The 17,339-nt window shown below is 46.7% G+C and overlaps 2 protein-coding genes across 4 annotated transcripts in view; one reads left to right on the top strand and one right to left on the bottom strand.

Moving 5' to 3' along the window:
* Positions 1 to 11,069: 11,069 nt before the first annotated feature.
* Positions 11,070 to 15,815, bottom strand: LOC119091801 (zinc finger protein 239). Of its 3 annotated transcripts, none has more exons than XM_037214680.1 (3): positions 15,760 to 15,815; positions 14,153 to 14,235; positions 11,070 to 12,498 (listed from the first exon to the last, which is right to left on the bottom strand). In XM_037214680.1, the coding sequence occupies exons 2-3, from the start codon at positions 14,166 to 14,168 to the stop codon at positions 11,480 to 11,482; spliced, it is 1,035 nt and encodes a 344-aa protein (XP_037070575.1). In that variant the 5' UTR covers positions 14,169 to 14,235; positions 15,760 to 15,815; the 3' UTR covers positions 11,070 to 11,479. The 3 variants fall into 3 exon arrangements, with proteins under 3 accessions (XP_037070575.1, XP_037070576.1, XP_037070574.1); XM_037214681.1 differs by lacking the exon at positions 15,760 to 15,815 and adding an exon at positions 15,632 to 15,655; XM_037214679.1 differs by lacking the exon at positions 15,760 to 15,815 and adding an exon at positions 15,424 to 15,615.
* Positions 14,576 to 17,339, top strand: part of LOC119091554 (protein peste) — an 8,446-nt gene continuing 5,682 nt past the window's right edge. The window contains exon 1 of the mRNA XM_037214365.1: positions 14,576 to 14,583. Coding sequence (XP_037070260.1) covers positions 14,576 to 14,583 — 8 coding nt within the window. The remainder of the gene's footprint in view (positions 14,584 to 17,339) is intronic.

Raw genomic sequence — 17,339 nt, 5'->3', positions numbered from 1 at the left:
TCTCTCCTCTATATCTCTCTCTCTCGCGCGCTCTCTCTCTTCTCTCTCTTCTCTCTCTCTCTCTCTCTCTCTCTCTACTCTCTCTCTCTCTATCTCCTGGTGGTGTGTGTGGTGTGTGTCTATATATATATATATATAATATATATATATAATATTATATATATATATATAATATATATCCTACATATGTGTGTATGTGTATGTATACTACACTTAAACTATGATAACCAATGTAGTGAGGACAGCATGATACCTGAGTGCATTCGGAGCGCGAAGCACAACATCTTGCACACCATGCGTTTTTACCTGGAATCTGACGGCAGTTACCTTACGTGTGATGGCCCAGTCATTGTTATACACTATGTGAATCTTGTTTCTCCAGGATGACTATCACGATGATTATGTGATGGAAGAAGATCTTCTACGACTGTCACCACTTTCCAGTCAGGTAGGATACCGCTTGTTGTCATGTCAACCTTACCGGTCGAAGAAAAAGTTGTATATTTCTCGTCGCATTTGTTTATACGTTGACGCTTGGCGCATGTGCATATTATCCCCGTGTATTTCACTCGTACAAAAGTCTATGGGAGAACATGGGCCGTGATGTTGAAATTGTGAATTTCGGGAAAGGCTCGTCTTTGATGACCGCAATGCTGCTTCAGATGTCTGCAGTGACCGCGCGACTGTGTGCTTTGTGTTCGTTCCATGTCACCAGCTCGGCTAGCGGAGAGGAGCGGACGCGGCGAGCGAGCTGGGGCAACGGCCGGACTCGGACGGGCTGCGGGACGTCACCCACCGTCCGGCGGAGCGGACGCGGCGAGCGAGCTGGGGCAACGGCCGGACGCGGAGTGGCTGTGGGACGTCACCCACCGTCCGGCGGAGCGGACGCGGCGAGCGAGCTGGGGCAACGGCCGGACGCGGACGGGCTGCGAAACGTCACCCGCCGTCCGGCACTGGTTGTAACACTTCACTCTCGTGACTTGTGCTCTTCTTTTCATTGCATTGGTGCCTCCGTCCCGGATGAAGTACAAACGAATTTTCAACGCCGAATTGTCCTTTCGCCTCACAACAAGGTACGGCTATCGAAGTTCAGGCTCCAATCCGCGTGAGCCATACTAGTCTCTAGATCACTGGAAAAGAATTTTATTTTCTGGCGTATGGTACGTGTACTTGCTGGAAGCTATTGCAAGACAGCTTCGCGACTGATCAGATATTTTGGACAAGCTGTGTGCCTACCACTGCACATATTTAGAAAACGGTCGGAAGAAACACAAGCATTTCTGCTCTTGCCACAACCTCAGCAAGCGGGATTTTTGCCTACTGTGTGGCATTTGTCATACTTGCCATTGTGACCATATCACTACCTCCTGTTACGCCTACCACCGTTGCTCCTGCCTTCCTTGTCTCGAACGCTGTTGTGGTTTCTCCTCGGCAAATCCTTCGGCAGCAGACCTTGAAAAACATTATCAAAAAGCCCAACGTCGCTGCACGACATATCTCCGACAGCTCCAATATACTAACCTTTTCCATCCAGACTATCAAGCCCCTGAAGTTTCGTTACTTGGTGGAGATAATACGGAAAAAACTCCGGTAGAACAAGAAGAATTGCTATAGGAAGAGGAACACCCATCCTCGTCGAAACGGGAACGGAGCGGTCCTTGAACCGTATAATCTACCTGCCTGTACACGAAACGAGAAGCGAGCGCAGCCGCCGACTCCGCGCTACCTACAAAGCGCGGAAGACCGCGAACATCTCCGCCGCTGCCAAGCAGGCAAGCGCTGCTACCGCCTCTGCCAACCAGGCAAGGGCTGCAACTCGTAAGAGCACGACCGGAAGGACGACGCAGTTCGAAGACGCAGAACCCGAGCTCGGAGTGCAGTCTCCCGTCTCTCCCATCTACGAGCACGAGGCCCAGGACTGGTGATCTCCGGTGTTACATCAGGCTACTCTATCAATAAGGTACGGCGCTGACTATCCTGTTTGTTCCATTTCGCAATCATCTCGAACACCATGGCGCATGCACCTCAGGAAATCCCCTTACCGGAGGAACTTTTGCATTCGACAGAACTGTCACACAATGCGTCAAAAGGCTTGGAAAATTTTACGACCTTTTGAACATAAATTCCATTATAGCCGATTGTGCACACTGACGGCTTAAATGCTGGAAATTTGTACCAGTGGATAGCCGATGTGGATCGCACCCATCAGGATTGCAACGGCAACGATAAAATCACGCTAACCGCTGCAGGACGTCTCGTAACCGGGACAGCAAAATCTTTTTTTGTGTGTGGGGGGGGGGCTCAGCCAAGAGCACAATTGCACGTGGCTCCAAATGAAAAACTTGTTCAGAGGTTTTTATTCAAACCTGCGCGACCCCGACATTTTGGAAGAAAAACTGAAAAGTACCATTCAAAAATCGAGCGAACCTGTGCAGTCCTTTTATGAGCGCTGAAACCAATTAGCTGCCGAAGTGTACGGGAACGATATAAACACCCCAAATAAGCAAAAAGCCAAAGCCGTGGCCAAATTGTTCATGAACGGACTTGTGAATAAATGAATTGCCAACAAACTGCTTCGCCAGTAGCCTCTGACTCTGAACGCCGCCTTAGATGTTGCACTCATGGAAGACAAATTTTGCAGGCAAATAGAATTGCGGGACGGAGAGGAGCGAGCCCATGGAAATCGATTTGGTTAAACTAGCCACAGACCCCTTACCGAAAAAAATTGAGCAACGTACGGAAACAGTCAATGTGCTAGCAGTTAAAATGGAGCAAGCAAACCAGACGAAAGCGCCCCAAGGAGTGCAACCGCAGCAAGCGAACCAGTACAGATACATGCCTCAAAAGCAGTATCAAAAGCGTTTCATGCCGCACAACCCTTCTGGACAAGGTAGACTATATCCACTACCGCAAAGAAATTTTCACGGGACTCAAACCCATCTCGGACTAGACCCCAGGTTCTATAGAGATGACCCGGCACGACCTAGGTATCAGTTGACCGAAGACCATAGGCCCATCTGTCATTTTTGCCACATTCAACGTGTGTGTCGCAAATATGCCGCACAACTACGTAAACAGACCTCGCACGCAGAGAAACAGCTCCCCATGGCTATGAGCTGTGATTGTACTACCAAAAAAGGGATGGCTCACATCGAATTTGTGTAGACTTACGAAAATTAAACGCCATGACCGTAGTACCCGCTCCCAGTATACCTGACGCCGAAGACATCCTTCATTATTTAGCAAAGTCTAAATTCCGCACCCGTTTGGACTTAAAAGCTGGATTCTGGCAGGATCCGATCAAAGAGGAAGATAAAGAAAAAGCTGCTTTTGGGACAGATGCAGGTGTTTTCGAGCACGGTTCGATGACTTGGTTTAGCAGGTTCCCAGCAGTCTTCCAGGCTCTGATAAGCGCCGTTTTGAGCGATATCAAACAACTTGCAGTTGCCTTCATCGACGACATTATCGTCTATAGCGTCACCCTCGAGGAACACTTGCAGCATCTTGAGACAGTCTACGATCGATCACGACGCGCAAACCTGCACCTCAAAATATTGCAGTACGAATTCCTAAAAGACAAGCTAAGCTATTTGGAACATATAGTACCAAACGAAGGAATTCGCGCGGATCCAAACAAAGTCAAAGTCGTAACAACTTGCAACCGCCTAGAAACCTTAGGAAAGTCCGAGGATTTATTGGAATGACATCCTATTACAGGAAGTACGTGCCACGGTTCAGCGAAATTGCGAGACCCTTGATAGCACTCACACGAAAGAACGCGAGATTTCAATGGAGTGATCAAACGCAACACGCATTTGATACCCTCAAGACTCGGCTTGTAGAAGCCTCATTTTTTTGCTTTTCCAGACATCACTCAACCATTTTCGATATTTACAGACGCCTTGCAATGCGTTTTAGGCGCGGTGTTGATGCAAAAACAAGAGGATCAAGATAGAGTGATACGATACGTATCTGATCAATTTACTGATACACAAAAGAAATGGCTGACTATAGAACGCGAAGCGTTTGCTATCGTGTACAACCTACAAAAGCTTCGCCCTATCATTTTAGGAACCAAGTTCACAGTGTATACGTACCATAAGCCGCCGAAACATATATTCACAAGCGAAATGCAGAATCCTCGAGTACAAAGCTGGGCTATCATGATGAGTGAATACGGCTGCGATATCGAGTATATCAGTGGTGCTTGAAATGTTACCGTAGATCTTCTCTCTAGACCTCCGAATTCGGAACAAGTAGAGAATTTGTCAGCTGGTGAACGGCTAGATTGACATGATCAGTGAGTTGATACTTTAGAAATTAGCACAATTGACAATTCTCAGGTACAAAGCAAGGAAACAAAGGATGTTTTGTATGCCGAACGTGTGGCTATGTCCTGGACAGACACCGAGTTCAGGAAAGTCCAAAAAGAAGATCCCTTGTTAGAAAAAATCATCCAGCAACTACTTGAGGGAGACGATGATAAAGTGGGAGGATATTACATGGATGATGATTTACAATATCATTAAGCGTCAGGTACTAAAACGCGTCCGTTGACCCGAGCTCAACTAGCAGTTCCTGAAAAATTGAAACATATCCTTCGAGAGGCGTATGATGGATACATTGTAGGACATTTAGGCATCGAAAAGACCACTGACAAGGTCATGAAATCATTCTTTTGGCCGGACATGTTATAAGAGATTAACACATATGTCTTAACTTGCGAAAAGTGTAATACGAAAAAGCTCAAAAAGGAAAGACGCCCATTACAAGAAATGCTAGTGCCCAGTGCTTCAGTGACTAACCCCGGCATTAATTTGACAGGACCCCACCCCATCTCGTCAAAAGGAAACGTGCACATCTGTTCGGTAGTAGACTTATTCTCTGGATGGCCGTAAGCTTATCCCATTTCCAACAAAAATGCGGATACCATAGCTCAAATACTCCAGCATGAAATGATACCTCGTCATGGATGGCCTCGATCAATCTTGAGCGATCAGGGAATTGAATTTTGCAACGCAGTTATAGATACTGTCGACAAAGAGTTAGGAATAGCGAGGATACGCACGACTAGCTACCATGCTCAGACCAACGGAAAGACAGAAAGGTTCCATAAGGTCTTGAATGAGATGATTGCCGAAAAGATTAGTGAGGATCACACTAAGTGGGAACAGAAACTTCAACCACGTTTAGCCGCTTACAGGGTTAGCAAGAATGAAACGACCAAATACTCACCATACTTTCTCATGCACGGCGGAGATCCAATTTTACCTGTAGATACCCTTATGCAACCCCGTCACAAATACTCTGGGGACGAGCATGTTCCCCGGATGTTCGAAAATCCCCATCACGCCTTCAAGCATGCCACAGAAAATATTGAGCAAACACGGTATCACAACAGAAGGTTAGTTGACAGAAGTGCTCACGCATCCTCATTCCAAGTTGGCGATCCGGTTTATTACTACGATCTTACGATCAAAACAGCGAATTCTTCGAAGTTTACCCTGCATTGGAAGCCTTACTTTCGCATCGTAGCAGAAATCGGAGAAGAAAACTATGTAATCAAAAACATGGCAGCCCATAAAACCAAGCCGGTCCGCTCCGAAAATCTCCGAATGAAGGATATAAATGACGTTTGGAATAGAAATTACGACACCGTGAAACGTCCCATTAAAATTTGTACGAGTCCTGAATCAGAATCGCTTCGTGGCCAACCTCCCAGATAAGCACAGTTAGCTTTTCGCAATGACGGTCCTTTGGTAACCGCTCACGAACAGGACACACCTGTTGCAAACGTACCACCAGTGGATGACGATGGTGCTGAAGATTCAATCGATATGGACCAGGAAATGATTAATGACAGAGAACCACCCTATGAGGAACAGACTACTGATCAGACGGCTACACCGTTATCGTACAGAGGAGACAGTAAACGTCTACCCTCACATGGCTACGCATTGCGATCGCAAATCCCTGCGCGACGACAAGAGGATGGTTTCTGGACCCGTCTAGCGGGTCACAAACGAGATATGAGCGGTCCTTTACCGGATGATGATCCACATGAGGACAAAAAGCCACGAATGTCTGCCGTTCAGTCGAAAGACGACCCAAACATTGGTCATGCTGATACCAATCTTCCGGCACAAATTCTTAGCTGGCGTCAACTGCAAAATGATGTATTAACCGCCACATATCTGATGATGATGTTCATCGCAATATCCTAAGAAAGTTCTGACTTTTGCAGGATGTTCTGGAGGTCAGTAGTCATCCTGACGCTATGCATCACTTCCTCCCACCCTTTAGCCCTTAGCCCAGGCGATCCCGGTCATGTATTTATACCGATGGGCAAAATTAATCCAAGCTACAACTCGTGGGCAATCACTCCTTCGGTAAACACCTCATTGATAAAACGACAGTTACATTCAGTAGAAAAGACAACGCAGAATCTTAAGGGCCTCGCAGACCGCCTTCACCAACAACTATCTAGCAAGACCACACTGCAGGTAAATCAAACGACAGCACGCCTTGTAGATGCTATTCAAGGACTACATGACGAAACTCTATCTTTATGATGCTTTTCCTCAGATCTTAAGGAGACCATTTACCCGCCGACCCCGTCGAGCATTGATAAACGGTATGTCCTAAAAACGCCTAAAAACTAAAAACGCCATAAAAGGAAACGCCATGTTCTACCTCTGGTATTGCCACCGAACAGGAGATTAATCATCCCCAAGCCCAAGTCTCCGTCTTAGGTAAAGAAGACAAAATTCTAGCCCGCCGTTTCAACGGAACCCTTGCTGTTTTAAATTCAACACAAATCGCTATCAGAGCGAACCGCAAACAACGGAATGAAATAACGCATGCTTTACGGAAAATTGCAAAGACTCGTGGCGACGTACTTTATCACGTGGATCACACAACGGACGTCGTAACCACTGCCACGTATATCAAATACGTGTCAGATTCCATTTTTGGATTATCTCAAGTTTTGCGTAAGCTTCATTACCGACTGAACAGTTTGGACAATAAGCTGGCTGTAGCAAAAGTTGGAATTCTACATACTAGCTTGATGACAGGAAATTTCCGGAGAACCCTGCGGGCAATCGTAAAAGAACTTCCAACGACTCTTGCTCTACCGTTTCCACGACCGGAACTCGGTCAGTACATCCGTTTTATTCGACCTAAAGTGATGCAGAAAGACTCGGTCTTTGTGTGTTTTTCTGTATCCCATTGCTATATGTTGCACATGCATTTGGCGTTTACAACTTCTTTAAATATCGCGTCCCGCACGATGTACATAATATCTCCCTGGAATATACCGTGGGAACGTCTTCATTCCCTATGGTGTCTGAAAATCATCAGCAATGCATCATTCCTGAGGACTGCGGGATCCAAACATGTTTGCTTACTAAACTGTCATTCTGTCAGTTACATAAACCTGCGTACTCCATGGCATCTTCTGTGTCATGCGTGGTTGCCCTGTTTCGGAAAGAAGAGGCCTTTATCCATAAACTGTGCTTCCCAATGATACACCCGGACGTCGTTCCGGGTTCGCAAATATTTAATCCAGGTTCGCAAATATTTAACCCGGGATCGCAAATATTTAATTGGGTGGACGAGCGGTGGACGTGGTGCACGTTCTGATGTAAAATATCACAAAATTTCCCAGTTGAAACAGACATGTGGACAATTTTCGTTGGCCACACCGTCGTTTGTGCAGTGAACCGCACGCGTCATTGCGCCCAAAAGCCTAGGTAACCAGCCGGTCAGTTCGGGACAACGCGATATCTATGGACGAAAATATGCAAGCTCGATGTTTGAAACAATGAAGCGGGCTTTTACCAAATCTGACGTTTAACTGGTCTCATGATTCAGAGGAAGTGTTTAACTCGAGTTTTCATGACGACAAACTTTTTTATTTAGTGTATCATACAGTGTATGTACGTTTTGTTATGTCTTTACGGTGTAGGACTTTTCTACTAGTTTCGCACTTATTATGGCTGTCATGGCACCTTTGTGTTAGCTGGCACTTGATTTGCCACTGCGTTTTGAAACGCCGTTGTGCATGTATTTGTCGTTTCTCCTCAGCCTTGATCATGGAACGATGAAGCCATGACAAGGAGGGCGGACCAAGTTCAGTTCAATAAATACACTAATTCCATTGGTAGCTCTGATACGTAGCCTAATGCGTTACTACCTTTGGTCACCGCGATACTGGCTGGCTCTGGGGCTTTCAGCCCTCGGCGCTTCATTTTAAACCCTGCAGGCTCGAAATGTAAAGTGGCTGTGATGAGCGAGCTGTAGCCTCAGCAAACGGTGGTGGTGGTGGTGGTCGCGGTAGATATGTTCCACGTTTCGTTCCCAGACGAGGTTACTGTTTTGACGGCGGCGAAAGCGCGCAAGTGCACAAGCCGCATCGATGGATGCCTGATAGTGGAATGTGTGTGAAATTTGAATATACGGTCCTTTGTATTAAACCTACGTTGGGAGCATCAATAACAAATCATCGTCATACATTGCGTTCACTATGCAGCCGGCGTTGAAACCTCCGCGTTCGTTCCATTAGGAGCATATTTATAATTTTTAATTAGCCCGAACTTGTTCTTGTATTTTTGTACGATGTACTATTTCAGCACGCGTGAAGGTCTTGCGTGGGTATCAGAGGCCCTTAAGGGAGGGATCTTGACCATCTGAGCTTGACTTGACCAACAACCACCATTGACTGATGCCTCTTTGGTACAGGGTGTGACGTGACAAGAACGTGCCTTTAGGTATTTCATATGCAGTTAGACAGGACTCGGTCCTACTGCCGTTCGAGGAATGTGTTGCGAACCTTATGTGAAATAAACGTGCCAGTACAGACGAATATAGGCCTTTTTTAGACACGACGAAGTCGCGCTCACAAACGTCTGCTGCCGGTCCTGCACTGGCCTGGCGGCCGACGGCAAGAGAGCTGTGGGTTTCTGCGATCACGCGGACTACAGTTTACGGTCTATGGTTTGCGCCGAGGAGACACTCGAGACTGGCGAACAGAACACAATTTGGCTGAAAACCTACACGTACATTGCGGTCAGCAGCGTCAAATATGACATATTCGACAGTGTGAAATTGCGAAACTTTGCGAAACTGGTCGAAATTGAAGGAGCGGTGCGTCGGCGCGCAGGGAATATGGGTTTTAATAAATACCGGCCCATTTTTTACTCCCAGAGAGCTGACTTAGGCTTAGCATATTTGTGCCTAAGCGCAAACGACAAGAAAAGAGGACAGCCACCATGCACAAGAAATATTTTTAAATGGCCGCGATTGATTTAAAAATCCACGTTATGACCGGCTTGCCAGTTACGAGTAATTCTCTAAAATGGGGTCAACCCAATCTAATGGATGCCCTCGTCCGAGAAACATTCCCCGCTGCAAGCTCAAAAGCAGTGCTATCAAGTGTACACGTTCGCATTCGCCGAGCGTGATTATCAGCATTTTGCCAGGGCTGTGGTATGTTTGCCGCCGGGCTCATAGCCGACCGCGCGCACTCGGCAATTCAGGAGACGGTGATATGAATACGATGTGTGTTGGCCGACAGCTGATTTACGTTACCGGCTTTAAGTGTCCCTACAGTGGTATCATACGCATACGGCCCGACTGAGGTAAGGCCCGAATTGTAGCCGTACACGGCAACACTTGTTTTTAATATACAGCTGTATCTTCGTAAATCTATGTCCCGGTCAACCCGACAACATTGAGTGATGCGCTGTCAGGAGTCATCGCAATGAAATGGATGCCCTCGGCCGGCGAGCACGCCTTGGTGCCAGATCATAACTCTACAAGTGCTGATCATAACCCTACAAGCATCGCAGCCAAGGGCGCTTGGCTATACTCTCCACGCGTAGTCAAGCCTTTGCGATGGCTGCCGTATGTTCGCCGCTTTACACCCGGCCTGTCTGCCGCATTCAGCAGCATTAGTTGAGGTTCAATCTCAACGAAATAGGTGGTATTGGCCGTCAATCGATTAACGTTCCCAGTTGGAAGTGTCCTCACAGTGCTATCATGTGCACAAAGGCGCGCCGGCCACGAACGACTAATAGTTTTAGCATGCGTTCGGCTGGGGGTTCAACTTGCCCCCCCCCCCCCCCCCGGCGCGAAGGTTTTTACAGAGAAGTTTCCCACGGCGCGGGGTCAGGGAATGATCTCAACAAAAAAGGCCATATCTACCGAAGTGAGATTTACATTGCGGGCCGATAGTTTTTCCACACCAGCATCGTTACGGCTTGCTTATACCTTCCGCACACAAGCAAAAATATGTCACATTGGACGTCGTATCTTTGCAAATCACCCTTCTGCCCAACCAGCAAGTGATGAGGTGATGCGCTGCGGGATTGACCGGAAACAATCAAAACAAAAATCGTACGGGTGTGTTGTAATGGCAGCTGACAACGGTACACTAGTCCTACGGAGTGCACCGAGCCGCAATTTCCCAGCTCGATTTATCAGTTGTCCTGGGCAGCCGTTTTATGGTTATCACCCAATGTGGAGACAGGAAGCCGTTAGGTCCTCGCTGTCAAGGGGTGACCGGAACTAACAGGTAATGTATGCTGATGCGAGATTTACATCGGTTGACAGTGTATAGGCCAAATGAAATCATGACATGGTATACATACGTGGCCATTTGCTTAGACAGGGAATGTAGGTTAGAGCTAGCTGCGTAGGATGACTGGGGGCGATGCCGGCACCGAGCACGAGTTTGGCATTGTTTAATAATATTTGGCCAATGGGTAACGAACTAGGAATGCAAACTTCTCGACACAGGCGAGTCCACTTCGGGCACTTCCCACCCCACACGCTAAGTGTCTCTAGCTTTCTTAGTCGCTTTCAAGACCTTAGAGGGGTCAGCAGTGACTCGCCCCCTCCCGCCCATCCAAGCGGGTCGCGTTTAGCCGCGCGCCCGGCCGGATATTTTAGTGCTGTAGAGCTTATGTACCGGCGGTGGAATTATCCGGGCACCGAACTTTATCGAGTCTCTCGATCACGTTCATGGAGACTTTCGTACCGCTGACAAACTGCCCACAGCGCTCCGACACAAATATTGTCATTTTATTATGTGCGACCACATGCCCTGAGTTGCACAGCGAACGTTGGCACACACTTTCACGTGACCATACCTCAAGCCCGCACATTCCAAACGAACCGTCACCTCGCAGTGCACGGGGCCACGTACCACACCTCGGACAAATCGTGCACACGTGGCTCCAATTCAACATGGAAGCAGGGTACACCAAACAAAAGATGGTTGCTACCCCCAAAAGGGGAATGGCAAGCCAGCGCACTGTATAGAATTGATCGTCTCACGAGCGACAAGACGTTTCAATGACTAAAATTCAAGTGGGAACGTGACACGCACCCTGTAAATGATGATCGGAAGTCAAGCAACACTGTTTCTTTCACTCGTCTTACTCACGGCACTCGGTGCGACATTCTCTGGTAATGGTCATTTCTCCACACCACTATCATCACTGGGTGATGAGCTCGACCGAGCACATTTACGGGTGTTGCAATGGCTAATTAAATAGCTCTTTTGCTGGAAGCGCTTTCCACACACATCACATGCAAAAGGAAGCTCGCCAGTATGACAGCGTTCGTGCAATAACAAGACATCTCTTCGGGAAAAGCGTTGGCCACAAATCTCGCACTTGTGTGACTTTTCACCAGTGTGGGTCATGAGATGCTTCCGAAGTGTTGTTCCTCTAGCGAATCCCCGTTTGCACTCCTTGCACTTAAATGGCTTTTCATTCGTATGTGTGCTGCGATGCTTTTTCAAATCGCCTTTCAAGATAAATGCATTCTCACAAAGATCGCACGCATAGGGTCGTTCATGAGAGTGAATGACAACATGTTTCTTTAGCTCATTTGGCCCGGGAAAATCTTTCCCACAATACTGACAGTCATGGAGCCTTGGCCTTTCCGCCGCATGGGTTCTGCGATGCCTGACGCACACATCTTTCCTAACAAAACTTTTGCCGCAGAGATCGCATTTGTGTGATTTCTCACCCAAATGGGTTGCCTGATGCGTGCGGAGGCCTTTAACGTAGGTAAACGCTTTTCCACACACCTGACACTGATGTGACCCTATGCCGTTACGCGTACGTTCGTGATGAGATTTCTCCTGAAGCTTGTCCTTGCGCCCCCCGCGAACACCAGACGAGATCGCCGTTGCCGCCACTTCGGACTCGGAAGAGCTTGTCCCCTGGAGGGCGCTGTGAGACTCCGGTTCGGAGTCGCGTCTCTTCCTTTTGCGACTGTCCTCCGAACGTGTGCCACTGCAGTCGGAGTCGGAGTCACTGACGTCACCACGCACAGCCTGGTCACGACCGGACGAGCGTGTCCTGTATCGGCGACCGCCGCCGATGGCTGGCGAAGCGCGCCTGTGCGGCGAATTCACGCCACCGTCTGGCGCTTCCGATCTTCCACATGACGAGAGACTAACTGGACCTGTCTGACTCTGACGATCTGAAACACAAGCAATTCAAAGACATCAAACGTCGTGCCCAGATGAAGTTGTCCTGCAATTGTGCAGTGAGCCAGAAGTTCACCTTACCAGTTTCAAGGCAACATGCGCGAAAGGTATAGACGTACGTGCTACGAGAACAGCCCAATTTCGAATTTGGTAAACACCCACCGCAGGAGTGTCCGAAACCAGGAGTCGCCTCCGGCAGACGATTTCGGGAACGCTCTATCTTTTTTGTCCAGTTCCAGCCGTGGATACAGAGCGGGAAGGATGGCAGCCAACCACTTTTATCGGAGAACCACTTAAACGCGCCACATATAGTCTGGGTGCTTTATTTGAAGGCCACACACAGCGGTACAGCGCATTGCATGCCGTCATTCAGAATTTCTTTCACGCAAGGGCGCAAACCATCTCCTTTTAGATACAGAACTGCAAAAGCGAAATATGGATTCAGAAATGAATGACCGTTCCGATCATGCGTTCTCCGACAAATTACACTGGCTGCATGCACGATGATAGTGGGAGTGCCCGACTTTCCCTATCCTGGTGCCACCCATTCTAAAGTGAATCTTATAGGTAATGATTGTTACAAAATGCGGCCAGATAAAAGAGCCGCCCACAGCCTGCGTTATCAGGTGTGGCATGTGTTTAAACTTAGTTGAGAACGACCACCGAACGTAAGACCGGGAGCCGAAGTAGCAGGCATTTCGAAAACGTGCACAACAAGGAGTACACTTTCATCTATAAAAATATTACTTGAATAGAAGTCCCCCAAATATCGATAGAGTACAGGCCCTGAAGAACGCTTTTTACTCGGCTATCAAACCACCGTACTTCAGAACGCAGTAACTCAGTGGGACGTGATCCATCTACGAACTGTCTCAGAATTACCCCTTGCTTGAAGATTCTTCGGGCAGACTGCAGCAGTCGAGGGAAGCAGTGGCGGCATACTGCGATAGCGTCATTCACATCACGGATGAAGGGTACAACTCCGCCATACCACGCGATATTGACATTACGTCAATCGCGTTGCAGGGAAAGAAGCGTCCAAACGCGTCATGTTCAACAGGTTTTGATTGGCGGCAAACCTCTGCCCACTTAAGCAGAACAATCGGTTTCGCTGCCGCATTCAGGTGTCCAGAGAAGTACACTTGAATATTCGGACCAATGATCCATAGCGAGTTCTGACCAGTTCGCTGAAAACCGTCAGTCCGTGCCCACATACTACCAGATAAATATGACTTGCCGTAGGCAATCAAAGGGGCACTTGACGCGAAAATCGCTCCGGAGTGCTACAAAAACGATATCAGATGAGACCTCTAACATCCGAGTCGCGTGGGCCATTTTGTGTAAACCGCACAACTATGCAATAATAGCCGTTCCAAATCTGGCAATGATGTCATTCATAGCTTTGAACGCCGTCGGAAAACTGCGGGAATCGGGGGGGGGGGGGGGGGAGGAGGTTACCATTTCGTTACACATCCACCAAGGATTAACTGACAATCACATTGCGTACTCGAAGCTTGTCAGCCAACGCACACATGCTCCAATTCTTGCCGATGCGGAGGTTTTTCGGCAGAAGCACGGTAAAAGGTCAGAATACCGGCTGTATCATTCAAGCTATGGACCAAACTCCCAAAACTCCCAGAAACTTACTGGCTCCTTGCTCCATTGGCAAGTGAAGCACAATTCAGCTCTTTGTGTCCTGGTTTGAATTCAAATGTTCTTTACGTAGTTGCCTGTGAAACACAAGGGGAAAAAGCAGTCAGAACAACACAGCAACATCTGACACAACATTGACTCTCCCATATCCACAAGTAGTAGAAAAGCTCAGAAGGTCAGCAACCCTCTCTAGAATGTGGATTAGCTTAGAACATACCATCAATATTTTCACACCATTTTCACACCTTTATATTGCACTTTACTTTTAGTAGGCAGGTACTTCAACCTTCACCAGCTGTGACAATGTCAGTTAATTGATAAACTAGGACCAAAACTTGCCTGCTCCTTTGCTGAAGCGGATTCAGACACATTTTCAAAAACATTTTACAGCAAATCTTTTGTTCTCAATAAGGCACAATGAACCAGTAATTAAATCAGTGCTTGTTCCAAAAGCTCAAACTATTCATTCAAAGATGAGTGGCACAGCTGCCAGCACGGCCACTCAACTGCATCAACATCTCCAGCCCAGCACCTATTTTGCTAGGCTCCATAGCAGCAGCAATGGATTTCTAACCTAACACAGGATGCAAAAACAAGACCAACTGGTACAAAACTTGCCCTCTCCCACCATATATCCACAAATGTGACATTGAAAGTTGGGAGGGAATTAAACCCATTTGGTGATGGGCCTCCACCCTATGTCTTTGCCACTCACTTAACAGATGCTAGTATTCCTTCCACTATAGCTGCCCAAAGGTTGAATTAAATTGCAACCCAAAGGAGGTTAAATTGCTGGCCTGGATGTTCCTACACATTACATCAAATAACATCTTGTAAAGCTGAAGGTCTGCAAATTTCTGGAGTAGGACCTCCCTTTCCTTTTCAATATTGTGAGCCTGATCCTGAGCTAACAGTAAAAAACATTTATGATGACAGGCTTTCCCCCCAGCATGCCTTCACTAGCACAGGCACATATGTTATGTGCATATCAGTGAGGCCCACAACAGCAAATGAGGGCTTTATTCAAGCAAAATGGGTATCCAGGCATCCTGTAGAAAGGAGCATAGCAAATCTGAGGGATCTGTGCATACGAGACTTGATAGTAGGCCAGAGACCCACTTAGAAAGCCACAAATATGGATGGAAACTTACAAAAATTTGATGGTGTCACCCATGTGCATGTCAAGACAAAAGAATGAAACTGTGTTTCATATTGTTGCAAAGTAAGATAAAAAGATTTACTCTGATCGGGCCATTGCTTCTTACCTTATGTGAGAATGTCAGCGAATTTTTTAGTGTGCTGCAGCAATAAAAAACAATCCCAGCAAGCGGCCCAGCCCCGGCGATTATCGACCTGCAAATAATTGTTACATAGAATATTTCCTCAGAAGAGATCCATTAAGTCGGAACGGTGAATTCGAACAGTATTCACGCAACTACACGTGATCTAAGCAGCACCCGAACCCAAACGGACCACCCTGCAGCCCAAAACACACGAACCACCACACCAATAACTGATGGGGATGCAAGTGTGAAGAAGAAGTACTTATTCTAGTAAATATGAAAACACCGCAAGCGGAGGAAATCTGCCGTAGGAAGTACCAAATAAAGAGGTTTTCTGTTTGGACTGCTGCTCGCCTGCGAGCGCTGCGCAAACCAGGAGCAGAACTCTTTGTTTGGTAGCTTTACGGTAGATCCTCTCTACTCATGATGTTTTTTAGCTTACGAGAATAAATACGCTGAGCAAAGCCGTCAACAGCGTTCATGGCGCATCAGCCACAAAATTGGCTTTTACTCTAGGCATGAAGGCGGGTGAGTGTTGAGACGTGGTGTATGTGTAGTGTTAGTGGTCATAGCAGTTGGCTGGTAGTGCTGGTAGTCTGGTGTAGTGCTAATAACAGTTGGCTGGTAAAGTATAGAGTTAAGTAATAGAAATGGCAGAAGAAAAATGCACATACCTGATTATTGGAGGTGGCATCGCGGGTGTTTCATGTGCTGAACAGGTGAGTGTAATGTGAACGCTTCTTGGTGCCTGGGATGATTTATGGGGCATTGCCTTTTAATTTGTGAGCTCTGAGTGCTTCTCTAATGTCAGAAAGTTGTTTTATGGACTTCTGCACGATTTCCTCCCCACGATATTGTGCCAAAAGATGCCTGGTCTACGAAGTAATGACTACATAAGATGAGTCTGTGTTTAGATGTGTTATATGTTTATAGATACAAAAAGAGCAGTTGATGTAACAAAACTCAAGATCATTTTTGACATAATAGATCAACTTCACTACATGATGTGTTTTTTTGTGTGGTGTGTTTGTATGCATTTAGTCATGCCAGTTAATGGAATGCATTGCTTCTATCAAGTCCTGATCAGAGATGTTGCAATTATATATATATTGAAGGAAATCTATTTCCAATGTTTATTCACCCATATAATGACTTTTATATTTTATATTGAGTAGTAATTGTCATATGATTCAGATGTTGAACTTGTGCTGTTCTCAGAGGATGGTGGTCTTGTCAGGCAAAGTTTTTTTCTATAATGGTCTTTCTGTTGAGTTGTCTTCTTCAGGCTGTTGCCATCTCAATGTCTCTATCTGTTTGCACAATATGGCCCAATTGTATCACCAGTGGGGGTGGGGGTACGCCCTTATGGTCCTGAGTGCAACGTAATTCCTTTCAATGCAAGTGAGGCATTGTGGATTTTTATGTATGTTTTGAGTAAAATATTCTCAGCTTTATTCCTTGTATTATAGCTAGGCCTGTGTGTATGTGTGTGTGTGGAGGCCTGCGGGAGGAACTTGGCTTTAGCGGTGAATTATGACTGCCCTGTCTGTGTGCAGCATTTAAATATTTTTTTGGCTGGCAATTCCATTGGTTGCCATGGTCCATTGGTGGCACAGAGGCAGCCACAAGAGAGATTGAGAGATGAATAATGAGTATAGATTGTATTTACTGTTGAAAACATCAAAGGTAATATTATTTCAAATTGCCTGTGGTAAATGCTGTTATGTACTACACAGCAATACAGCACAATCTTTGTCTCAGTAAGAAGCAACTGGCATGAAAGGTGAAACATTTGTTGAAAGGGAGAAGGGGACATGATTTGTATCTCATCCTTTTCATGCCCATCAAAGAGTTGTGTTCAGTGCTGTACAAATTTGGGATGAGGGAATGCCCTTTAA

Source organism: Pollicipes pollicipes, unplaced genomic scaffold, assembly GCF_011947565.3.
Source record: "Pollicipes pollicipes isolate AB1234 unplaced genomic scaffold, Ppol_2.1 Scaffold_3447;HRSCAF=4054_pilon_pilon_pilon, whole genome shotgun sequence".
Taxonomy (NCBI): domain Eukaryota; kingdom Metazoa; phylum Arthropoda; class Thecostraca; order Pollicipedomorpha; family Pollicipedidae; genus Pollicipes; species Pollicipes pollicipes.
The sequence above is the reverse complement of the archived record's forward strand: the minus strand, read 5'-3'. Positions and strand labels throughout refer to the sequence as shown.